General features: G+C 41.1%; 1 protein-coding gene across 7 annotated transcripts in view; it reads left to right on the forward strand.

Annotated features, from left to right (window-relative positions):
• The window catches only part of cep112 (centrosomal protein 112), a 425679-nt gene that overhangs the window by 359000 nt on the left and 39603 nt on the right, over positions 1–27076 (forward strand). For all 7 annotated transcript variants that reach the window (XM_041216547.1, XM_041216546.1, XM_041216549.1 and 4 more), the window contains one exon: positions 6172–6321. In XM_041216547.1, the coding sequence (XP_041072481.1) occupies positions 6172–6321 (150 nt within the window). The remainder of the gene's footprint in view (positions 1–6171; positions 6322–27076) is intronic.

A 27076-nucleotide genomic window follows, 5' to 3' on the forward strand; every position in this document is an offset into this window, starting at 1 on the left:
ACTTCAGCCTTGATAAAAGCCCTTTGCCCTGCATGCAGGACATTCAAGTGCTCAGAAAAAAACTGAACTAATTGTAGTCCCTTCCAAGGCCAGGGGATGATCCCACTGAAGCCATTTTTGGATTCTCCCATAAACTAATTGATAGGGACTGTAGTCATCAACCATTTGAAGTGAATCTTTCGCATGGGCTGCCGGCCAGGGCAGGTCAGTTTACAGGCTGGTTGGTCAGCTAAGATTTTGTGAAGCATGTCATCACTTACTGTGTTATTTCTTTCACAAGTCCCATTACTAAAGGGGACTTTCAGCTGCTGTATTCATTACTACAAAGTTCATATTTTTACACACACTTTTAAATTCATTATTGGCAAAATCTCCCCCATTGTCAGATAGGAATTTAGCTGGTACTCCCAGTTTAGTTCCTATCCATTTTTCCATTATCTTGTCAACAATTACCTTTTTTTTCCCTTTTCTATATAATACTGTTGACAGACTGACTCTAGTTGTCATGTCAGTGAAGTGTAAGAGAAAAATGTTTTTGTCCTTATCCCAAGCCTTCCAATCCATTGCTACAATTTCATTAAAGTCTCTTGCTAATGGGAGACTCACTACGAGTCGTAATGGTACCTCCTCTATTTTTTACACATAATTGCATTTCTCACTGATCTCTTGTAAAAGTTTCGTACATTCATCATACATTACCCCTGCATCCTTTAGTAGAATTTTTAACCGATAACAAAATGGATGGGAAAACTGTAATTCTAATAAAATTTGTCTTTTCTCCTTTAAACTCCTTCTCCCTGATGTCATCAATACCTCTTTAACATTGTGATTAGAAATGTTAGGTCTTGTATAGAACCTTGATGAGGCCATAACTGGAGTACTGTGTGCAGTTCTGGTCGCCACATTATAGGAAGGATGTGATTGCACTGGAGGGGGTGCAGAAGAGATTCACCAGGATGTTGCCTGGGATGAAACATTTAAGTTTTGAAGAGAGATTGGATAGACTTGGGTTGTTTTCATTGGAGCAGAGAAGACTGAGGGGCGACCTGATCGAGGTGTACAAGTTTTGAGGGGCATGGACAGGGTGGATAGGGAGCAGCTGTTCCCCTTAGTTGAAGGGTCAGTCACAAAGGGGGCATAAGTTCAAGGTGAGGGGCAGGAGGTTTAGGGGGGTTGTGAGGAAAAACTTTTTTACCCAGAGGGTGTGATGGTCTGGAATGCACTGCCTGTGGAGGCGGGTTGCCTCACATCCTTTAAAAAGTACCTGGATGAGCACTTGGCACGTCATAACATTCAAGGCTATGGACCAAGTGCTGGTAAATGGGATTAGGTAGGTAGGTAGGTCAGGTGTTTCTCACGTGTCGATGCAGGCTCGATGAGCCGAAAGGCCTCTTCTGCACCGTGATTCTGTGATTCTGAGGGGGATATACTAATGGCTGATTCTATAAACTGTAAATCTACAGATTTCACAAAAACAATTGCTTTATCGTGTTTCATATCTAATTTCATTTGAGCCTTCCTCATGGACAGCTTACTCAACAGTAAGGGTACTTCACTGGATACTATGTGCTGATAAAATGGTTTACCCCAGCTATTTTACACAGAATCACCACTCTCTTTAGTGACTTTAACATGTTATTGTCCTCGAATGTGAAGTAAGTAGAATTTTCATATTCCTTAACTTTACTTCGATCTTTACAGTTTAGAGAATCCAAGTAACACTTTAACCAATCTGCTCCACATACTGTGGACGTGCACCTACTGTTTAACATAGCACTATTGATTGAGTCCACAACTAGAATACGTATTAATGGACTAAAGCTTCTGGTGACCAGTACAATTCCTTCTTAGTGATCATAATCATCATCTTCCACTCTGAATCTTCCTTGTTATGTGTCATTTCAAAATCTCTGGTTATTCCATTTCAGACAATTCATTGCATAATGATGTTTCAAGTCACATCTGAAACACCTGTTTACCATTCCTCAATTATTCCTGGCGTTCATGCTTCTGCCATAGTTACCCAATTCCTGTCATCTATTACAGCTACCAACAGGTTCTCTATCCTCATTTCTTTTACTTGTAGCTCTTCTTTCTTACTGATGCTTTCACCGCATAGCTAAACGGTTTCAAAATGCTACCAGCATTGAATCCTCCCATTTTTGTGTTACTGCTGAATGTCCCATTGGTGCCATGAAAGTGGTTGAAAATGAATATTTCCCCAGAAAGATTTTTTTAAATTTCAGACATATGTTCCAAAAGTATATCTCTTTCTGAGAATCCAACTCCAGGAGCCTATCCATGTTCTATACTTTAGCACAATCCAACAATTTGAAAGTAAGCACTGAATTAGGGATCTCCAAATAGAATTTCTGCAATCTTGTAAATAATCTGTTAAATTCTGTGATATATTCTTCTTTGGAATAACCCCCCATCCTTCTAAATTTATCAAAGTCTGACCATGCCACACATGCATTTAACAGATCGTCTTTCTTATACATTTTGTCCATAAATTTTAGAAGTTTATCCAAACCATTCTCCGTGTCCAAATGATGAGCCTCTAGCTCCTAAAATACTTTGTACCTGATCCTGCTTCAGGTGGAAAGCGAAAGTGCCAAGGCCATACATTGCTTTTCCTTTGGTAAGGACATAACCCGTGATCATATATTCACTTCATTCCTTCATTGGTCATAAAGTTCGACTTCACAAAACAACAATGGAAAATCATACCCAGATACTTTGCACTTTGTTTCAGCTGTTCTTCTCCAAAGTAACTCCAATTACAACCTTTTGTATGAAAATAAATCTTAGTTTCCAAGCTTCACCTTTAGACCAACCATTCTCTGTTAGCAATGTTAACAGTTCTGATGAAGGGTCATATGGACTTGAAACGTCAACTGTATTCCTCTCCACAGATGCTGTCAGACCTGCTGAGTTTTTCCAGGTATTTCTGTTTTTGTTAACAGAATCCAAGCCAGTTAGCAAAGTCAAAACCAAGACAGAGCTTTGTTTTACCAAGAGAGTTTATTGACTTTGTTCCATCTCATACCTCTCCTCCCACACCCAATATCCCAGCTGCCCCCTATTTATATTTGATCAAAGTACTTAATTAAACAATGCCCTTCACCAGTGTATCTTAACAGTATAAACAATATAATTAACATACTACTAACAGATTCCCTTTTCTTTAAATAATAAATTTTATAACACACAGGTAATTTTAAACCAAATCAAAGAGAAAAAAATGATTTTCCACATTTTGTACAATCCATCAAAATACAAGAGTCCCTCTTCTAGGACCTCCAACAATTTCTTCAGTCAAGCATTCCTTTTTGTAAAACAGTCCAATAATTGGTGACTTGCAATGACCTATTTTATCTTTCCTCTCTAAAATTTGTTTTGTGCTAACAAGGTCAATTCTTAACCTCTTCCCCCTCTATCAACATCATGGGGGTTACCATTGACCAGAAACTGAAGTGGAACAGCCATATAAATACCATGGCTACAAGAGCAAGTCCAAGGCTGGAAATTCTCTGTTGAGTAACTCACCACCTGACTTCCCAAAGCATGTCCACCATCTACAAGGCACGTCAGGAGTGTGATGGAATACTCTCCACTTGACTAGATGAGTGCAGCTCCATCAATGCTCAAGAAGCTCGACACCATCCAGGACAAAGCAGCCTGCTTAATTGGCACCCTATCTACCACTTCCAAAATCCACTCCCTCCACTACCAATGTACAGTGGTAGCAGTGTGTACCATCTACAAGATGCATTGCAGCAACTCACCAAGGCTCCTTCGACAGCACCTTCCACACCCACAACCTCTACCACCAAGAAGGACAAGGGCAGCAAATGCATGAGAACGCCACTGCCTGCAGGTTCTCCTCCGAGCCACACACCATCCTGCTTTGGAAGTATATCACTATTCCTTCACTGCCCCTCAGTCAAAATCCTGGAACTTCCTCCTAAACAGCATTGGGGTGTACCTACACCACATGGACTGGAACGGTTCAAGAAGGCAGCTCACCACCACCTTCTCAAGAGCACTTAGGGATAGGCCTGGCCTGCGATGCCTGTGTTCCAGGAAAGTATCCAACGTCCTTGGAAACACTTAACACCAAAAAGGTACATGTTGACAATCTCTCTCTCACTCAAGTCACATCAGTTTTGATGGCATAGCATTCCAGAATTTCTTTTCAACCTTCCAACCCATTATACCCAATCTGGTCCTCTGATATAAGCTCTCAGCTCTTTTGTATGTCCGTGTTATTCACACTGCTTTTTAGGATTCAGACCCTTGTAGTTTGCTCGTACATCGCTTCCCCAAGAACTTCTGGAATTCTGTTGTCTAAATTGGGGCACAGAGAATAAGGCTGGAAACAAGTGACATTAAGTTTGTACAAAACATGCTTAGGCCACAGTTAAAGTACTGTGCAGTTTTAGATGCTCTATAAAAAAGAACATTAAAGCCTTAAAGTATTCAGCGTAGCTTCATTGGGATGATATCAAGGATCGGAAATTATCATGATGAAGACAGACTTAAGGTACTGAATCTATTTCCATAAAAGCAAAGAAGGCTATGAGGAAATTTCATTAAAGGTTTATAAATTATGAAGAGTTTTGATAGAATATAGATTACAAATGGTGCAATGAATGGAGAAAGTCCATTTTCTTTAGTTGGAATTATCCATAAATACCACACAGCCAATCTTCAGGCTAAAGCTCTTGGTCAAATTTATTTACAGGATAATTTCAAAGAAGCAGAAAAACACAGGAAATTATAGCAATGTAATTTTTGACTGAAACAATACCCAAATTGTTTCAAAACATTTAATTTATTCCAGTATTTTGGTCTTTTCTTTCAGTAACTTTTAACTGAATCTTGTCTAAAACGTATTATCTGGATGAAGAGTCCATAAAGCTTTTTTCAGCCAGCGCTACCATCCAATTATGAATTGACTTTAGCCTCAATGTAGAAGCAAGCTGATTTACTTATACAGTTTCTTCTCAAATGGTCAGACAGCTAAGATAGTAATCATTTCTGCCACTTAATTATGCAAGATGTGAATAGAAGTCTTTTGATGGCTCACTTACCTTTGACACATGGCCATGACAAAGATGAACTTATCTGCTGTCACGTAAACAGCTGGTCTGTCTAGAAATTGTGGATATTTTCTGGATCATTTTATGTATTGAGCACTCTCCCAATCACAAAGTCAAAAGAAAACAGTTAATCATATCTTTTTTCTTTATTTGCCTATTTCTGTCTATCTGAAGTTGTAGATAATGCAGTAATTGACCTCACTGAGCACATGATGAAGCTCTGCCTCCGTTACAGAAGGATCCCAAATTATAAAGTTTGCAATCTCCGCCCAGTTTTTAGTGGGTGCAACACAAAATTATTCATAATTTGGCACAAATTAGTACCAAATTAGTACTTTTGCTCAGAGAGGGAGGCTCCAAAATTGCTAGTATGGGAAATGGTGCACTTTCAAACTAGTAGAGGGAGTTTTACTCTTCATCTATACCTAACCTGGGATTGTTTGTTGCTAACACTGGGCACACTGACAAATCTTTCTGGGATGAGCACAAAGGGAAAAATTTACATTTGTGCCGTCCAGTGGAATTGGGTTTAAGGCCTGCCTTTGGGTCATTAAATAGATAGGGTAACACCACTGTTAAAATAGTGCAGAGAGGAACTTGGTACAAGTGTCTTAAACATTCATGCATCAATATTACTGACAGTAATTTCCTGCCTTCTATCCTTATGATTTTCTGTTATGTTATAATTTTTTTATGTGTTGAGGCTAACCAATTTCTCCTCAAACCAAAGCAAATGAAAGTAATAATATGTTTATTATGATGCTGCATGAATATCCACAGCATTTTGGGCCAACTTAATACATGTCATACCTGTTGATCTAGAATATTAAGGAACTGCAGACAAATAAAAATGTAGCAACATGCTTGTTTTTATCTGCTGTGCCTCAGACAAAATTCCATGACAATTAAAGATCCTGAGAAAGTTTGAATCTTCTCTGCATTTGGCAGCTGATAAATACAGTTTCGAATATTTTCACAGCTATTATCGCGCTTCAAAGCATTTTCAAATCTAAGCAAATAGTCATGTTTAAGCAACTGGGATTTTCAGTTATTGTTTTCTTTTCAGACTGTAGCTGAACTTCAGACTACTATTACATCCTTAAGGGAAGAGAACAGCCGACAGCAGCTGGCTACAGAGAGACAGCTCCAAGAAGCTGTGGGAAGATTTGAAAATGAGAAGAGGCTGTTGATTAGAGATAATGATAGAGGTATCAAGGTAATCAAAGGGATTTTTAATACCCTTGTGTTCCTCTTGTACTGCAAATGTTGATGGAAGTACCATCTTATCTGATTGTTGTGGTATTGGAGCGTAACAAGGTTTGTACATCCAGCCAGGCAGATAGTACTTCATAGAGTCAACTAGCTTTCTCATGAGACTTGCTCAAATATTATTTACCTCTGCCTTCTTGTGGTTCTCAGTTCAAGAGTGATGTAGGCTGCCAATGACTTCTCCTCATTTGCTCACACTGTCACCAACAGTGTATCCTAAGGGCTAGCTTTGATCTCTCCTCACTAGCTACAAACTACCCAGGCAAGGTCAGCTTCTAGATACATGCCAATGTCACCTAACTCTACTTCACTGCCTCCTTCCTTGACTCAAAGGTTGTTCACACATTTTGAAGTCAAAGGCCAAAAACTGCAGATGCTGGCAATCTGAAACAAAAACAAAATGATGGGAACAATCAGACATGTCTGTTAGTACCTGTGGAGAGAGAAACAGATGAGTTAATAAGGTGTAGCCCCTTCATGTAGAACTGGACGCATTCTCAGATTACCTGTCTGAGATGAAGATTTAGATGAAGCAAAATTTCCTCCATCTGAATATTGGCAAACCCAAGGCCAGTCTCTTTTACATGGAAATTACATAACAGAAACTGACCATTGAGTCCTAACCTGTTTTCCATAACATAATGGAATGGGTAAATTAGAATAATAGATGAATTTCAGTCAATGTGAAGCATACATTTTGATTTTAAAAATAACTACTTTCAGGGAAAGCTGCATACAAGCAGTAGTCCTTATCCACTGACCTTATTTCTTCCCAGGTCCCTTAAATTACCTTTTCTCCAACCACCTATTCTTCAAAGTTTTTATAATCTCAGCCCCAATCACAAACTTTAATAGTGCATTCCACAGCAGTACAACCCTCTGTAAAAACAAGATAATCCTGTTTTTGTTCTAAATCTCTGATATTTAGTTATATATATATATGTGTGTCCCCTCATTCTAGACCTCAAATCCATTATTATCCACTTGTTCCATCCCTTCGTGATCTTAAACATCTCTTCAGATCATTGCATAATCTCCTCTATTCCAATGTAAACACTCCCAACTTTTCAAATCTTTCTATTTGTTTCGCCTCATACCAGGCAACATCCTGGTAGATCTTTACCATTACAATCTAAGGCAGTGCAGTGCAGATCCTAAACACTCGATTAACAAAGTTTTTCCTCGTGTCACAGTTGCTTCTTTTGCTAATCACCTTAAATCGGTATCCTGTGGTTCTCAATTGTGCCACCAATGGGAAAAGTTTCTTCTTACCTGCTCTGTCCACACCCCTCATAATTTTGAATACCTCTATCAAATCTCCCCTCAGTCTTCTCTTCTCCAAGGATAACTGTTCAGCTTCTCCATTCTATCCACATATCCCCCCCGTCTTTCTGTCATACATTTCTCTGTGGTAGCTCAGTGGAGTTGCAAAGATTTATTTAGCATTTTGCAACTGTTTGTTTGACTGATTTAGTTAAATCAATTTTCAATTGCTTGTATTTTGAAAAAATATCTCAGTCTTAAAAATTGAATTGATTGCACATTGGGGAGGAACAAGACTCCATTACAGTGGCATCCAGAAGGAATGTTGCTGTACTCTTCAAGTCTTACAGTAACATTTTGCAGCAAAATAAAAAAGACTTGAGCAAATTCCAAATTCACTTGACACAAATGTTCTGTGGAAAGAAGGACTTTTGTGGTAGTGCACATTCAGGCACCATTACACAGTGGTACGGAATGGTGGGGTGCAATTTTGAGTCCCCACCCCACCCAGCTCCCAAGTTGAGAACTTCAAGGACCAGGAGTGTTGCATTTGACGAGTTCAATTCTCCCCCTGCTGCTGCAAATGGTGTTGGCTAAGGGGCTAACTACCAGTCCACATACTTTTGTGCATGAGATATTCAAATAGGGTGATGGAAGAGTGGGGAGATCAGTAAGAGGAGAGAAATGGTTTTTCAAAAGCACTCATATATGGGGATGTGTATACTGAAAAACAATGGCCCCGATATTTGAGGAGGGATTGAGTACAGGCCTTAACTGCTGGGGAACCTGGAAATTCCAGGCATGCGGAGGTCCTGCCAAAATTAATGAGAATTCATTAGAAATTTTTTAATGGCACCCTGTCAGTACCCAGCCAGATTGACGGTGAATTGCCTGTGAAGCAGGCAATTCTATTGCAGGAAAGCCTGAGGTAGAAGGCCACAGCTGGAAACCACTGGGATGGTTCTCAGCAACCAGAGAAGATCGGGGCAGATGAGGCTCACAGTATGGCAGAAGGAAAGAGGAAGGAGAAATCATGGGTGTAGTATGATGGTCATGGAGGTCTGGAGATCGGGGGAAAGAGAATTCAGGAGCACTCTGAAAATCAGGTGAAGGAGAATATGGAGAGGGAGAGATCACTGGGGAGATCAGGGAAGAAGGGCTCGTAGAGTGGGAGAGACCATGGGAAAGAAGAGATCACATTGGGGAGTGTCTTTGCATTGGATCATGTCTTCGCATTGGATCACATGGAGGGAGACAATTGAAGAAAAGGTACATTTGCTTGATGGGCCAGGAAGAAAACATTCCTGCTCCTCCTGGAACACAAGCAGATTCCTTCTCAAGGGCAGCTAGGGATGGGCAATAAATGCTGGCCCAGCCAGTGAAGCCCACATCCTGTGAATGAATTTTTTAAAAATCTGGAAAAACCTGTACCTACTGGATCTAGCAGCTATTACCTCTCTTTAGCTGCTAGGTTTTCTGAGCCCTAGGAAACTTGGCAAGGAGTCATTAAATTCAAAAGACTCCCAAAATCTGAGGCACATTTGAATATTTGAATCTTGTCAGCCTAAGTGGGTTGCACTTTTGCTTCTGAGTCACAAGCTTGTGGGTTCAATCCAATTCCGGGAATTGAGCACAAATATCTAGGCTGACACCAGCGCAGTACTGAGGCAGTGCTGCACTGGCAGAGGCGCCATCTTATGGTGAGACATTGAACCGAGTCAGTCTGACCTTTTCAGATGGACGTAAAAGATCGCAGAGCATTATTTCAAAGAACAGCAGGGGAATTAACCCATGTCCTAGTCAATATTTATCTCTCTCAATCAACAGCACAGAAACAGATCATCTGGTCTTTATCACACAGCTGGTTGGGTGAGCTTGCCGTGTGCAAGTTAGCTGCCACGTTTTCTCCATTACAACAGTGCCTGCAATTCAAAAGTACTCTGTTGACTGTAAAGCACTCTTGGATGACCTGAAGTCATGAAAGGCACCATATAAATGCAGATTTTGTCATGTTGACCCATCTCTCTAGTCTGGGTTACTCAGCTAATCCCAATCATGGTTGACTGGAAACAGTTGCACTCACAGTAGGTTGGGGGTCAAGTTTAAAGTTTTTACAAATCCAACCCCCACCCCTGCCCAGAACACAGTTCCACTTGTCAGGGGTAGGGAGTTAAAATTACCCCTAATATATCCAATATAATTATTATTGTTCTCCTTGTTTTATCTCCACTAGTCAGGTGCATCAAACTGTGCATCACCAGCCATATGTTTGGTTCTTTGTGGGGCTCTTCCAGTCCACATACCGTACTCATAAAAATCATCATCATAATATGTTGGTTGTTTTTTATTCCTTACTTGTCAGTTGCATTTTTTCTCTTTTGCCAGCTGTCTCAGTTATGATGAAGGGTCATCAATGACCCAAAACGTTAACTCTATTTTTCTCCACAGATGCTGCCTGACCTTTTGAGTATTTCCAGCGTTTTCTGTTTGTATTCAAAGAGCCAGCGCAGGCATGATGGGCTGACTGGCTGCCTTCTGTACTGTAAGATTTTGTGTGCAGGTTTAGTTTAAAAAAATAAAAAGATCTGATTTCCTGACAACTCGATGAGTAAATGCAATGCTGGTGTGACATAGAGCTATTCAAGCCAAGAAGGCCCATGCTTTAGTCCTAGCAGCGCTGCCTGCAGAAACAATGTTTTATATACACAGGAGATTAAGGTTTTGCAGCCTGAGATAATTCTGGAACATTGTGCTCATCACTTTAGAGAAAAGCATACCACAAAAATAGTTTTGAGCTTGTCATTTAAGGAAATGTAACAAAGGCCTAATTGGGAGGTCACAAGTTCTAGCCTGAGGCTTCCTGTCACTCCCACCACAGATGAAAAGAGAAAATTCTGAAAATACACAGCAAGTCCATTAGCATCTATAAAGAAAAAATGTTTTGGGTGTGACCCTTCAGCAGAACTGAGAGATACCCAACAATTTGAATACATTTAGGGGGAGAAAGGGAAGGGACAAAAAAAAATCAACAAACATTTCAAACACAGTAAAAAGTTAACTCCCATTTTACTTGCTTTGTTAGGATGAGTCTGGTGACTGGTGCACCATGTGCTGGTGAGGGGTTCCATATTCAGAGCAAGAAATCCATAAATCCTCTGAATTGCTGTTCTGGGATTAAACTTCCTATTGATGGTAATAATAATAATCCTTACATTACATATCACATTGTCACATCAAGACAAGTCAGAGTGCTTTACACAATGGATTACCTTATGTAAAGGAGTAACTATTATATAGGGAAACCTGGCAGCCACTCGACTCCAGCAGTGAGATGAATGCAGTTAATCTGCTGTTTGATGGTGTTGATTGAGAGAAGAATATTGGCCAGGACATGAAGAAAGTTACCGGCTCATCAGTTTGGATCTTTTATGTTCACCTAACCAGTGCAGGCAAATGAGGCCTTGAAAGAATGGTTACTGGACCCAGTGGGAAGAAGCAGAACATAGTGTGCTTCATTTCCCCACTTTGCAATAGTGACTACAATTCAAAAGTACCTCGTTGGCTGGGAAACGGCAGACAGGAATCCTGCAGGATTAGGTATTGCCTCAGGTTTATAATGCATACAATCCTATTACAGGTTAGTTTTTTTAATTTAGCCACCTTTAAGTGTAGGCTGTGCCTTCCAATTCTACTGTACTGGCCAAAATGAAATTGCTTGTCATAGTCTTAATTATCTAGTCCCTTTAGAATCATAACAACAGTAATGATATGCATCTCACTCTTCTCTTTTACACTGAGAATATGACCAATTTACATAATTCCTTCTCATATTCAAGTCCCTTCATCCCCCTCATCACCAGGCTGCTCCTGTATCGTCTCAATAGCTGCAATGTCCATTTTGTATTGTGTCAACCAGAACTAGGCACAGCATTCTAAGTTGAGTTGTACCAATGATTTATAAAGTGCATAATTGCAACACTGTTTTGTCTCAAAATTGAGCTACTAATTCACCACGATATCTATTTGCATTACTTACTGCCACCGAGCATTGTTGGGTTAGCTTAAATTTATTGTCAATCGAGACCCCCAGATCTCTTTCATTTTCCATGCTATATTATTCTTTCCTTCCATTTAAGTAAAAATCCCTTCCTTTTGCTCGTGTGAAGCACTTTATATGGAACAAACCATTTAATAAATACGTATGTCAGCACATTGAAGAGCAGAAGAAAAATATGTGAGAACTCAATCAAAGAAAATGTAGGAATGTGCAACCATTAATACACGTGCCTCAGAGAAGCAACACTGTGGTACAGAATATCAGTTACCCTGCCCGCTTTGGTGTGGAGTAGTTCATAAGTAGACTTAAACCCCGAGTATGTAGAAAAGAGGTTAAGTGCACTGGCACGAAGTGCAGCTGGTTCTGAGTGTAATTACTGCGAGTTTGGAAAGCAGGAGTTAAAAAACTGCACGAGAGGGCTGAGTTTGAAAAAAATGCAAGAGTGACATCACAGGAGAAACATAAAGGGGGCAATTTTCTGGCCCCTGTCAAAAGAATTTTGGCTGGGCCATTGAATCTCCTGTGGTGGGTCCTGCCAAGACGGAGCTGGAAAATCGCAACCAAAGTCATTGGTTGGTGAGAAACTGCTTTTAGGGAGGGTCTTTAAGTAGCTAAAAGTTAGAAAAACACATTCTTTTTAAACGAAGTAGCTACTTAGATTTAAGTAAGAAACACAAGCAATAGAGAAGTAAAGTCAAGGCCAGGTAAAATAGAGTAGTATAAGTAAACCAAAGTAAAATAAAGTTAACATAAAGGAAGTAAATTGAAGCCATGGCAGGACAGCTTAGTTGTGAGGAATGGGTATTCTGTAATAGGTGGGAAGTTGTGGATGTTACTGGTATCCTAGATGACTACATGTGCAGGAAGTGTCACCAGCTGCAGAAACTTGAGCTCTGGGTTTTGGAGCTTGCGCAGTGGCTGGAATCACTGTTGAACATCTGCGAGGCTGAGAGCTACGTGGATAGTACATTCAGATAGTGGTCACAACACAGTTAGGAACCTGGAGGCAGAAAGGGAATGGGTGACCGCCAAGCAGTCCAAGAGAACTAGATAGATATTGCAGGATTCCCCTGGGATCCCACTTGTCAATCGGTTTTCGGTTTTGGAAATTGGTGAGAGTGCTCGTTCCTCGGGGGATTGCAGTCAAAGCTAGGTTTGTGGCACCACAGGTGGCTCTGCTGTACAGGAGGGGAGGAACAAGAAAGGAAGAGCAATAGTGATAAGGAATTCATTAGTTGGGAGAGCAGACAGGCGATTCTGTGGCTATAGACATGACTCCAGGATGGTATGTTACCTCCTTGGTGCCAGGATCCAGGATGTCACGGAGCAGCAGCAGGACATTCTTCTGGGGCAGGGTGGTCAGCCACAGATCATGGTCCCTGCTGGTAACAATGACTTAGGTAGGAATGGAGATGAGGTCCTGAAAGCAGATTTCAGGGAATTAGGAAGGAGATTGAAAAGCAGGATCTCGAAAGCAGTAATCTCAGGATTCCTCCCAGCCCCACGTGCAAGTGTGTATAGAAATAGGAGAATTGAGCCATTAAGCACGTAGCTGCAAAGCTGGTGTAGAAGGGAGGGCATCAGATTTCAAAGGCATTGGGACCAGTTCTGGGGAAGATGGGATCTGTAGAAGCCACATGGTCTACACCTGAACAGGATTGGGACAAATATCTTCGCAGAGGGATTTGCTAGTGCTGTTGAGGGGGCAGTTTAAACTAGATTGGCAGGGGAGGTATAAACCCGAGGACAAATTCAGAGCAAGGAACGAGAGATAGAAAATTAGTGAGTGACTCTGAAAGACAGAAGGAGCACAGGTTAAAAAATGTACAGCATAGGAATTTAGCAGTGTTAAAAGGTATATATATATAAATGCAAGGAGTATAGCAAATAAAGCAGAAGAGCTGAGAGCACAGATAGACACCTGGCAGCATGATATCATCGCTAAAACGGGAACTTGGCTTAAAGAGGGGCAAAAATGGCAGTTCAACATCCCTGGATGTAGAGTATTCAGGCAGTTTAGAGGGGAATAAAAAAGATGGGGATGTAGCATTATTGGTTAAAGAATCAATTACAGCTGTGAGGAGAGATGATATACTAAATGAAGCATCAAATGAGACCACATGGGTTGAGATCAGAAATAAAAAAAGGGGCAGCCACACTCCTAGGAGTGTGCTATAGACCCCCAAATAGTGGAAGGGAGTTAGAAGAGCAAATATGTAGGCACATTTCCGAGCGAAAAACCAATGGGGCAATGAGACTTCAAGTACCCTAATATCATTTGTAATATGAACAGTGCGAAGGACACAGAGGGCACAAAATTCTTGAACTGCATTCAAGGGAACTTTTTTGGCTAGCACGTAACAAGTCCAACGAGACGGGGTATAATTCTAGATCTAGTCTTTAGAAATGAAGCTGTGCAAGTGGATGAAGTAGCAGTGGGTGACCATTTTCAAGATGGTGACCATAATACAGTTAGATTTAGCATCATAATGGAAAAGGACAAAGATAGAACAAGAGTAAAAGTTCTGGGGGAAGAGTGAAGATGGATGTTATGATTTTAATATTTTTGGGAATATGGTGGTATTCTGTAGATATGTGTGTGTCTGTCTTTGGTTAATTAAACTGAAGGTTCATAGAGACAGCTGTTCTATGGGAACTGAGAGATGAAAGGTAATGGTGCTGGATGCATGCATTTGTAATGAGAGGCTATGGTGAAGTTGAATATACGAGTAGACAGATTGGGTTTTAAAATTTGCATTAGGTGAGAGGTGGGGACTTAACTTTAAATTTCAAAGGATAGTTTAGAACTGACAAGGGACTTTTACAACTTACAAAGGTTTCATAAGTAAACAAGGGAAGGTTATTAAATTTTATTTGGAGGCAATAGGAAGACATGCAGGATTTCTATATTTTAGAAAAGTTGAGATCAAAGAGGTGCTTAGGACAATGGAGTCTAGGATGAAAGGGGAAAAAAAGATATTTAAGGAAAGATGTTTAATTGAGTTGAGGTGGCTGTGTCAGGGAGATGTCCTGAGATCAGCTTTGTGCGGAGAAAAGTTGTGAATTTGAAGCAGCCACCCAGTTTCAAGTCAGAAAAGCCTTTGTTTTCAGAAAGCAGTCTGTTTCTGAACTTCGGATTTCCACAGCAGAGTGGAAGAGAGTGAGAAGTCATGTGGTATACTTTATTAAAGTAACAGCAGTTTGCCTTGGGTAATATTACTGGCTTTTATGGTTAAAAATCTATAAGGGAGCTGTTGCCAAGTGGTAAACTTGTGTGTTCTGACCAAGTGGGTTTTTTTTGGGGAATGTTTTGCAAGACTGTTTCGGCTGTGTAATTGTACTCTTGTGCGTTTAAGTTTTTTTTTTCTTCTTGTTAATATATCTTTTAATTTTAAAATCCTAAAAGTGTTACTAGGATTCTATGCTTCTGGGGTCAGTAGTTTTCCCCTTGTTTTCAAAATACAAAACAAATAAAAGTTATGATCAGTAAGGCAAATTTCCCTCTGGGATTTGATTTGCTCAGTGAATAACATCAGCGGCGGTCATAACAGAAAACAAATTTTATAAAGCTGAGTGGTGAACTGGCGAAAGTGGATTGCATACAGCCAGTAGAAGGGAAAACAGTGTCAAATTAGTGGGAGGCATTCAACAGCGAGATTCCATGGGCACCGTGTAGACATGTCCCTATAGAGAAAAAGGGCAGTAGTGCCAAATCTAGAGCCCCCTGGTTATCCAGAAGCATACAGGGTGAGATAAAGCAGAAAAAGAAAACTTATTATAGTCACAAAAAAGCTTAGTACTGTGGAAGGCCTGGAGGAGCATAGGAAGTAGGGGGGTGAAGTAAAAAAGAAAATTAGGGAAGCAAAGAGAGGATATGAAAAAATATTGACAGGTAAAATCAAAGAAAGCGCAAAGATGTTTTACCATACATTAAGAGCAAGAGAATAACTAAGGAAAGGATAGAGCCTATCAGAGATGTACATGGTAACTTATGCGTTGATGCTGAAGATGTGGGCAGGGTTCTCAAAGTGTACTTTGTCTCTGACTTCACAAAGGAGAGAGATGATGCAGACATTCTAGTTAAGGGGGAGGAGTGTGAAATATTATACACAATAAGCATACTGAGAGAGGGAGCATTGGAGAGACTAACATCCTTGAAGGTGGATAAAGCACAGGGCTGAATGGATTGTATATCAGGCTGTTAAAGGAAACCATGGAGGAAATAGCGGATGTTCTGACTATCACTTTTTTTTATTATTCATTCACGGAATGTGGGCTTCGCTGGCTGGGCCAGCATTTATTGCCCATTCCTAGTTGCCCTTGAGAAGGTGACAGTGAACTGCTTTTTTGAACCACTGCAATCCCTGTGGTGTAAGTACACCCAGAGTGCTGTTAGGAAGGGAGTTCCAGGATTTTGACCTAGCAACAGTGAAGGAATGGCGATATATTTCCAAGTCAGGATGGTGAGTGACTTGGAGGGGAACTTCCTGGTGGCGGTGTTCCCATCTATCTGCTGCCCTTGTCCTTCTAGGGTGGTAGTGGTTGTGGATTTGGAAGGTGCTGTCTAAGGAGCCTTGGTGAATTCCTGTAGTGCATCTTGTAGAAGGTACACACTGCTACTGTGCATCGGTGGTGGAGGGAGTGAATGGCTGTGGATGTGGTGCCAATCAAGCGGGCTGCTTTGTCCTGGACAGTGTCAAGCTTCTTGAGTATTGTGGGAGCTGCACTCATCCAGGCAAGTGGGGAGTATTCCATTACACTCCTGACTTGTGCCTTGTAGATGGTGGACAGACTTTGGGGACGTGAGTTACTCATCACAGAATTCCTAGCCTCTGACCTGCTCTTGTAGCCACAGTATTTATATGGCTAGTCCAGTTCAGTTTCTGATCAATGGTAACCCCCAGGATGTTGATAGTGGGGGATTCAGTGATGGTAATGCCATTGAATGTCAAGGGGCGATGGTTAGATTCTCTCTTATTGGAGATGGTCATTGCCTGACACTTGTGCGTTATGAATGTTATTTGCCACTTGTCAGCCCAAGCCTGACTATTGTCCAGGTCTTGCTGCATTTGGACATGGACTGCTTCAATATCTGAGGAGTCGTAAATGGTGCTGAACATTGTGCAGTCGTCAGCGAACATCCCCACTTCTGACCTTATGATGGAAGGAAGGTCATTCATGAAGCAGCTGAAGATGGTTGGGATGAGAATACTACCCTGGAGAACTCCTGCAGTGATGTTCTGCAGCTAAGATGACTGACCTCCAACAACCACAGCCATCTTCCTATGTGCTAGGTATGATTCCAACCGGAGAGTTTTCCCCCTGATTCTCATTGACTCCAGTTTTGCTAGGGCTCCTTGATGCCACACTCGGTCAAATGCTGCCTTGATGTCAAGGACACTCTCTAGATTTTCCAATCCTCACTAGATACAGGCAAGGTTCCAGAGGATTGGAGGTCTGCGAACATTGTACCAATATTTAAAAAGGGTGCGAGGGATAGGCCAAAAAAATTATAGGCCCGTCAGTCTGACTTTGGTGATGAGCGAATTATTGGAATCAGTTCTGAGAGACAGGATAAACTGTCACTTAGAAAGGCATGGATCGATCAGGGATAGTCAGCATGGTTTTGTTAGGGGAAAATCACATCTTACTAACTTCATCAAAGTTTTTGAGGAAGTAACAAGGAGGATTGATGAGGGTAGTGCAGTCAGTGTTGACTACATGAATTTTAGTAAGGCATTTGACAAGTTGCTACGTGGCAGACTGGTCAGAAAAGTGAGATCCCATGGGATACGAGGGTGAGTTGGATCCAAAATTGGCTCAGTGACAGGAAACAAAGGTTAATGGTCAGTGGATGTTTTCACAAATGGTAAGCGGTTTCCAGTGGCGTTCCATAGGGCTTAGTGTTGGGGCCTTTGCTGTTTGTTGTATATATTAATGATTTTGACATTTGTGGATGACACCAAAATCAGCCATGTAGTTGACAGTGAAGAAGATAGCTGACCATTATATCAATGGTTTGGTTGAGTGGGCGGAGAAGTGGCAAATGGAATTCAATCCAGAAAAATGTGACGTAATGCATTTCGGGAGGGCAAACAAAGCAAGGGAAATACTCAATAAACGGGAAGATATTGAGAGGGGCCGAGGAAGTGAGAAACCTTGGAGTGCCTGTCCACAGGTCCTTGAAGGTGGCAGGACAGGTGGATATGGTGGATATAAAGAAAGGATATGAAATGCTTTCCTTTATTGGATGAGGTATTGAATACAAATGCAGGGATGTATTGCTGTAACCATATAAAACACTGGTTCAGCCACAGCTGGAATTTTGTGTACAGTTCTAGTCATTTATTTCAGGAAGGTTGCTCTGGAGAGAGTACAGAGGAGGTTTACAGGAATGTTGCCAGGGCTTGAATATTGCAGCTATGAGGAAAGATTAGGTGACTAGGGTTGTTTTCCTTAGAACAGAGGAGGCTGAGAGGTGACCTAATTGAGGTGTACAAAATTATGAGGGGCCTAAATAGGGTAGACAGGAAAGACCTGTTTCCGCTGGCTGAGGGGGTCAGTTACCAGGGGCTTGGACTTAAGGTGATTGGTAGAAGGATTAGAGGAGGCATGAGGATAATGTTTTCCACCCAGAAGGTGGTAGGAGTCTAGAATTCACTGCCTGAATTGGTGGTTGAGGCTGAAACGCTCAACTCATTTAAAAGGTACCTAGATCTGCATCTGAAGTCCTGTAATCCGCAAGGCTACGGGTCAGGTGCTGGAAAGTAGGATTAAAATGAGCGGCTAGTTTCTTTTTTTTTCTCTTTTTTGGCCAGCGCAGACACAATGAGCTGATTGGCCTTTTTCTGTGCCGTAACATTTCTATGGTTCTAACCTGTGACTTGCTCACAGAATGAGTTTCCACTCTCAACTGTGCCATTCTGAGGAGGGGCAGCTGCCGAGTTATAGCCAGGCAACTCCCCATATGGAAAGAAAATCTGAGAGGAAGAGTAAGTAAACCCAGGCGTTCCATCTCTCGATTATTTCATGTTGGCCAATTGTTTGGAGAATGTTATCTGCTTTAGTGTCCCCTGAAAGGAACAAAGTGAAGATACCAAGTACCAAAAAGCTGGGACTCAGACTAATAACTTACAATACTTGATAGGAGCTAGTGTTGATTTTTTTATTATTATTCACTTACAGGATGTGAGCGTCTTTGGCAAAGCCAGCATTTATTACCAAATTCTCTTTTGAGAAATAATTGAGCCAGCTTATCATCATCATGCACATTATCTTGTCTTCCTAACTCTGGTCTTTCTGAAAGAACTGTTTGTTTGAGGCAAGTGAATTTGGAGACTGAAACAGCCTGCAGTTAAAAAGCAATTATTTCAGGTGTCAAGCTATGAATATTTATACTGTTCTTGCTGACTGCATGACTCGGCTGACTCTAAATGGTGGACCAAACACAAGTGCCAATGGTAGCCATGTATGTCTTCCATCAGAACCATCCAACAAAACTCCTTCCAAGGTTGCTTCAGAAGCTTCAGTGACACCCAAACAGTAATAGAGTAGCCTCTGAAGACATTTTCTATCAAATGGATCCCTGCAAAATAAATGAGATAACTTCATTTCCCCTTTTCTTCACACTGAATTAATCTGGCGTCAGCTTTAGCCCAGGGTATACACGGGCATCTATTTTGGGGAGGGGGAAATATGCCTGTTTGTTTTGTCCCATTTGCCCGTTTGTATTGAAGTTATTCAACTATAAGATGAGGAAGTAACATGTGCTGTGGATAAAGGGGAACCAGCGGATGTACTGTTCTTAGATTTTCAGAAGGCATTTGATAAAGTGCCACATCAAAGGTTATTGTGGAAAGTAAAAGCTCATGGTATAGGGGGTAACATATTGGCATGGATAGAAGATTGACTGCCTAACAGTAAGCATAAAGTAGGCATAAATGGGTCTTTTTCAGGTTGGCAAGATGTAACAAGGGGTGTGCCACAGGGATCAGTGCTGGGACTTCAACTGTTTACAATTTATATAAATGATTTGGATGAAGAGATGGATGGGATGGTTGCCAAATTTGCTGATGACACAAAGATAGGTAGGAAAGTAATTTGTGAAAAGGACATAAGGAGGTTACAAAAAGATATAGGTTAAGTGAGAGGGCAAAGATCTAGCAAACGGAGTATAATGTGGGAAAATGTGAAATTGTCCATTTTGGCAAGAAAAATAAAAGAAGCATTTTATCTCAATGGTAAGAGGTTGCAGAGCTCTGAGATGCAGAGGAATCTGGGTGTCTTTGTGCATGAATTACAAAAGGCTAATATGCAGGTACAAAAAGTCATTAGGAAAGCTAATAGAATGTTATCATTTATTGCAAGGGGAATTGAGTACAAAAATAGGGAGCTTATGCTTCAGTTAAACAGAGCACTAGTGAGACCACATCTGGAGTACTGTGTACAATATTGGTCACCTTATTTAACAAAGGGTGTAAATGCTTTAGAAGCAGTTCAGAGGAGGTTTACCAGACTAATAGCTGGAATGCGTGGGTTGTCTTATGAGGAAAGGTTGGACAGGCTAGGCTTGCATTCACTGGAGTTTAGAAGAGTAAGAGGTGACTTGATTGAAACATATAAGATCCTGAGGGGACTTGACAGGGTGGAGGTGGAGAGGATGTTTCCTCTTGTGGAAGAATCAAGAACCAGGGTCACAGTTTAAAAATAAGGGGTCACCCATTTAAAACGGAGTTGAGGCAAAAATGTTTTCTCTGAGAGTTGTGAGTCTTTGAAACTCTCTTCCTGAAAAGGCGGTGGAAGCAGAGTCTTTGAATATCTTTAAAGCAGAGATGGATAGATCCTTGGTAAGCAAGGGGGTGATAGGTTATTAGGGGTAGGCGGGATGCAGATTTGAGGTTACTATCAGTAATGATCCTATTAAATGGTGGAGCAGGCTCGAGGCCTACTTCTCCTTGTTTGTATGTATTTAACCAGCTCTGTACTCTATATCAAAGCTCAGTGATTTGAGAATAAGAGGAAAAAGAAGATGGAGGACAAAGGCAAGAAGAAGTGCACAATTAACATTTATTACTGTGAGAATAAATATCTGAACAGAAAGTACTTTCAGTAATGTGGAAATGTAATTTCCAAGGAAGATTTAAAAACAAAGCAGCAAGGAGGAAGTTTCTTTAGAAGAACAGGAAACAAAGAAAGAGAAAACAATTATTCTGGTCTCCGTAGAGCCTGATAATGATTTAAAGAGAAATTCAAGTTGCAGCTTATTAACTGAAAAGACCACGCGACACGATTCCACCTTTCAAACAAAGCCTTTTATTGTGACATACGTTCAAAACAAAACAAACACTACAACTTAACACCATCTCGTAGGCACTCGTACTTCAATGCAACATTCCGAACAGAACACTCCCTGTTCTACTTTTAATTTTAACCAAGAATCCTTTTATGGTTAGTTTCTTGAGTGGTCATTCAATTCTCCTAGAATCAAACCAAGGTGTGTCACAGCTCCTGGGAATTCACTCCACTTCGCCTCATTTTCAGTACCTCAAGCCTTACTTCAACACCTTGTGAATTTGGATTTCCCCAACCTGAGCACAGACTTGTATCCTTGCGTAGTGACTCCAAATCAGAAATGCCCCTGGTTCCTGAGTGCCCCTCTGCTCCTTGTCCTGGCTGCTGGCAGATTCTCTCTGTCTGTTTCAAGCTGCTTCAGACACAGACTGCCTCCTGAACTGCCAAATACCTTCGCTGGTCTGGAGAAATTACATGAATAATTTAAACCCTCCACTGAGCCCTCACAGAGAAACCATCTCCTCAAGAGATAATTAATGAGACTCCCTTTGGTGTGTAATTACCCCAGGCCTGTCTTCCTGCCCTTCATACTAGGCATTCTTTCATTCATAGTACATTTAAAAATTACAATTTCCAAACTAAAAATAATCTTACAATATACACATATGTAACACAATTAGAAGATCTTATAAAATATATAATAAATACAGACAATGTTTGAAATACTCACCAGGTCAGGCAGCATCTGTGGAGAGAGAAACAAAATTAATGTTTCAGGTCATGACCTTTCACCAGAACCAGAATATTTTTGGAGCAGTTTTCTTGGGTTCAGAAAAACTAGATCCAGAATCCAAATATTCTGAGCGACTGTGGATTTCCAGTATTTTCTCTTTTGACAGCAGCACTTTGTTCACATATTGCTTTAAACATTGCTTTTGCCCCAATTACACTGGAGACTTTATGGTTGACAATTGCAGTGACAAATCTATTAGCACATTCATACAAAATTCCTATGCCATGTTGGGGTTAAGCCTTTATTAAAATAACAGATTTTATATAGAAATTGTTAATATATTAATTACTGAGATTGAACAGCATCATTTCAAATCAGAATGAACAAGTACAAATTTTAATGTCTCCACTACAAAGTCTATTTAGCGTTAGATTCCTATAAGCCCTCACTGTTGAATATCAGTTTTATGCTGAAATAAAGGTAGCTGAAACTCTTTTCTCAGCACAATTCTGATCATAATTGCTGTTTCCTGCAGCATTGTATTTGTGTCTGTCCATAGCTGTGGCCGCATAATGATCTATGTCTTACAATGCTTTTGCTTAGCCTGATCAGCCTACTGTTTCTTGTCTAAGCAGCTGTACTCTGTTGTGTAAATGTGTTTTTCCCCTGTGTCAATTAACTGCAAAAAGGAACTAAATAAATGCTCAGTTGCCAATGGCATTTGAGGTCATATGGTTAGTTATAGGCTGAGATAATCAAATGTTTCTCAGGGCATAATGATTCCTATGCTCCTGGAGAAGAGGAGGGTGATGTCTACAGCAAACCAGCAAGCCAGATTTATATAGTCCAGGTTTAGGAGTATAAAGAAAGAAAATATTTGCATTTCACAACCTCAGCACATGCCAAACTGCTTTCCTGCCAATCAGGTACTTTTGATATTTGTCACTGTTGGGATGTAGGAAACGTGGCAGCCAATTTGCACACAGGAAACTCCCACAAACAGCAGTGTGATAATGACCAAATCGCCTGATTTTTTTTCCTTTGTGTTTGAGTGATAAACGTTGGCCAAAACATTGAGAACTCTCCTATTCTTCTATGAAATAGTGCCATGGGATCTTTTACACCGAACCCAGCTAAGAGGGCAGACAGGGTCTTGGTTTAGCAACTCACTCGGAAGGCAAATAAAAGTATGAATATTCTGGAATTTAGCTTCAGGAAACGTTTATACACAACTTTCCTCATTGGGAATTGTGTAAGTGGGGCAAAGATCTGGGTGGATCGATTGATTGTACTTGTTCTGTAGGATTTGATGGACAGAATAGCCTTTTCTAATTCCATTCTTATGAACTTAAACAAAGCCACTTTGTTGGTGGCTGGGGTGAGTAAGTGTAATTAACCATAGTACACAAAGCATCATAGCTGTGAGAGATAATTGGTTATTTTAGTTTGAGGAGCACCACTGAAGTCCCTTATGTAATGGTACTTCAGCATTCCTGGACTGCAACTTTGAATCCAGATTCTACCACATGCAAGTGAAAGTGTGATTCCAGTGACTTAGACTATCCAGTGGCACGTGCGATTGGCACACAAATGCGTCCCTGAATGGTGGAATATAGGTTTGGCCACATGGTTACTCCATGGCAAGCTTGCTTAGAACATTAATCAATCGTCAGCAAGTGGGGATTAGGCAATTGGAACAGGCAAAATAATAATTAAAACCTTACTTCCCTTGTATCTGCTGAAACATTTACCAGTTACATTGCATGCAGAGCTAGAAGCAAAATGTTGACTGTTAACCAATCCCAAGTCCAACGAAATCAGTTACACTGATGATAATTACAGCTGAATCTAAATATTGGCATGTTGCAGTTCTTTATCACCAACACTGGGGTTGAGGCCTGGTATTTACACATATCCATAGTGGAGCTGAGCACACAGGTTGGGGAGGGTAACTTTTTTTTGTTTAGTATTTATTGGGATTGTTCAATTGCTGTTTTGTCCATTATCGATAGGCACGATTAACTCTTTAGACAGTCAAACATTCGGTTCCTCTCCAAGCAGAACAAGCATGGTTCCAGGTATTTGATGGAGAATAAGTTTGCAGCAGCATGCCAGTAAACTAATAAATAAATCATGTGTTTTTTTCCCCTCAATTGTTCCCCATTTGTCCTGAAGCCAATGACATCTGTGAGTGTACAGTTCCACAGGCACTGGCTGACATCCTAATACCTTACCTAAACACATAAATGCAAGCCTGGACAATGAGGACTGAATTTGCCCATTTTGGGGTGGTTTCTTGGCCAGTGGGAATTATTCTGGAAACTGTTCCACCAGCTTCCCAACTTATGCCACCACTTATAAATTCTTTCACTGGAAGTGACAGTAAACATTGAATAAACTGTGCCACTCCCTCCAAATAAGGAATGTATATTATAAAGTAATCTTGGGATCAAGGCAAATGGCATATTCCCATCACTAACACTTCAGCACTGCCATGCGTTTCTGGCCTACAGTCTTTCTAAAGGGTGGTGGCCTTACAAAATGAAAGGGACACCTTGCCTAATGCAATCAACTGACACTACTGGCCACTCTCCCTCCAGGGAACATCAAGAGCCTGCCATGAATATTTTAAATTTGCTTAACTCCAGAAATTCATTGAGGTCAGAGCAGAGACCTGCCCAGTGCACTTATAGCCAGAACCCTATGGTGAAGGAATATCCAGACTTGACTGCCATCAGCTCTCCCAGCAGGGGGTCAGTGGTTATTGATGAATAGAGGAACATTGCTTGAATTTCTTCCCCCTCCCAAATCTCAAGGCACCAAAGCCAATAGTAGCAGCTCTGCTGCCACCCCAGAAAAGACCAACTAAAAGTACAGACCAGAAATTGGAACTATGAATTTTAGTTATGCATGAGGCTTTCACCCAGTATCCCAGTGGGAAAGTTCAACCATTGCTCTTCATTCAGTTAATAAAGCACTGATGCAGCATCGTGATATCAAAACACTGGTCTGGAATACGTATTGTTCTGTAGGCAAAAATTCCCATCATGAAAGAATGTCACCATATGTGAAAATGTAAATTGTGGGTTATCCTAAAACCATAACATTTCTTCTACTCTTTTTCAAAAGACTCTGTATTTATTGTGGTTTGCAAAACATATTTCTGATGTGGAATTTGTAAAAGATGTGATTGTTCAAAGAAGCCATTAATCCTAACTAAACAAATTACAGTGCCATATTATTCCACTGACTCCATAAGAGTAGTCTAGTGGTTTAGTATAATCTGGTTGTTTGCAGTTTTTTTTATAAGGGTGGTAATGGAGCCCACACCCTCTAAACAGAGAAATCCATTGAGAAAATAGATTCCCAGCAAACTGGACCCTGCTGCAAACTGCCCCTAGAAGTAGGTGTGTGTACATTTGACCAAACTGGTTGGATTTTGAATATCTGGTTAAGTAGGCTGACCAAATAACCGAGTGCTTCGATTGGACAATTCAAACCACATGCTCCAAGCTCAGATTAAGACATAATGGTAATGTTTTATGCTGTCCTAATGACTCTATAAAAGTAGTATGTAACCAAGCATTACAAACCAAACTTTCCCAGGATTGATTGCTACCCTCTGCTGAGTTAGCAAGAGGAATAATTGGGCTGTTACAATTGGCCTTGGTGGCCCTGAGCAGAGAGGGAAAATTTACTCATTGCAATCAAGTGAAACCTGATGGAAAATGTCCATATCTGGCCATGGAGTGAAGACACAATTAGGCTTGGCCATGATACCTTCATAATTCCAAAATCTCCTGAAACTATTTAAAGCAAGGGCCGGGATTTTCTGGCCCCGTCGTGAACGGGACCTGCCATAGGCGTGGCGGCGCCCCAGCCAATTGTCCGTTGACTTGTGGCAGGACCAGCAGATGGTGCAGAAAATCCCGCCCCGATCTTAATTCATTCAAATCCCATGCACTCGCACAAAGTTAAAATTGGGCCCTAACTGCCTGGGCTCACACTTAATATCCACTTCAGCAAGGTACAGACTTTCACATTTACAGAGTCACATCCCAGCTTTTTCAGCAAAGGAGGTGGGAGAAAATAGTTACAAAAAGCACAAGCATTGGCAACATTGGTTCCCAGTCCATCAACATTAAATTTAAAATTCCCATCCTCATGTTCGTGACTTTGCCCTACTCTATCTCCGTAAATTCCTCTAACAGAGTATGCTCTGCAGTCCAGCCACATCCAGTCGTGAATGGTGGCGGATAATCAAACAACTTTTTATTCTTTCACGGAATGTGAGCATCGCTGGCTAGGCCACCAGTTATTGCCCCATCCCTAATTCCCTTAAGGTGATGATGAGCTGCTTTCTTTAAACTCTGCAGTCCATGTGGTGTAGGTGCCCCCACAGTGCTGTTAGGGAGGGAGTTCCACTTTTTTGACCCAGCAACTGTGAAGGAACGGTGATATATTTCCAAGTCAGGATGGTGTGTGGCTTGGAGGGAAACTTGCACGTGATGATGCATCTGCTGCCCTTGTCTTTTGAGGTGATAGCAGCTGTAGGTTTGGAAGGTGCTGTTGAAGGGGCCTTGGTGAGTTGCTGCAACGCATCTTGTAGATGGTATACACTGCACCCACTGTGCTTTGGCGGTGGAGGGAGTGAATGTTTAAGGTGGAGGAAGGGGTACCATTCACGCAGGCTGCTTTGTCCTGGATGGTGTTGAGCTGCTTGAGTATTGTTGGCGCTGCACTCATCCAGGCAACTGGAGAGTATTTCATCACACTCCTGACTTGTGTCTTGTAGTTGGTGGACAGGCTTTGGGGAGTCAGGAGGTGAATTACTTTCCACACAATTCCCAGCGTCTGACCTGTTCTCGTAGCCACAATATTTATATCGCAGAATCACAGAATTGTTACAGTGTAAAAGGAGGCCATTCATCCCATCGTGTCTGCATCGGCTCTCTGAGCATTTTAACTTAGTGCCAATCTCCTGCTTTTTCCCCATAACCCTGCACATTGTTTCTATTTAGATAATCATCCAATGCCCTCCTGAATGCCTCAATTGAACCTGCCTCCACCACACTTCCAGGCAGTGCATTCCAAACCCTAACTCGCTGTGTGACAAAGTATTTTCTCACCCCGCACGTGCTTCTTTTGCAAAACACTTTGAAACTGTGTCCTCTGGTTTTCAAACTATTTACGAACAGGAACAGTTTCTCCCTAAGTACTCTGTCCAGACCCCTCATTATTTTGAAAACTTCTATCAAGTCTCCTCTCAGCCTTCTCCTCTCCAAGGAAAACAGTCCCAACTTCTCCAATCTTTCCTCATAACTGAAGTGTCTCATCCCTGGAACCATTCTTGTAAAC

Source organism: Carcharodon carcharias, chromosome 22 (assembly GCF_017639515.1).
Source record: "Carcharodon carcharias isolate sCarCar2 chromosome 22, sCarCar2.pri, whole genome shotgun sequence".
Lineage (NCBI taxonomy): Eukaryota > Metazoa > Chordata > Chondrichthyes > Lamniformes > Lamnidae > Carcharodon > Carcharodon carcharias.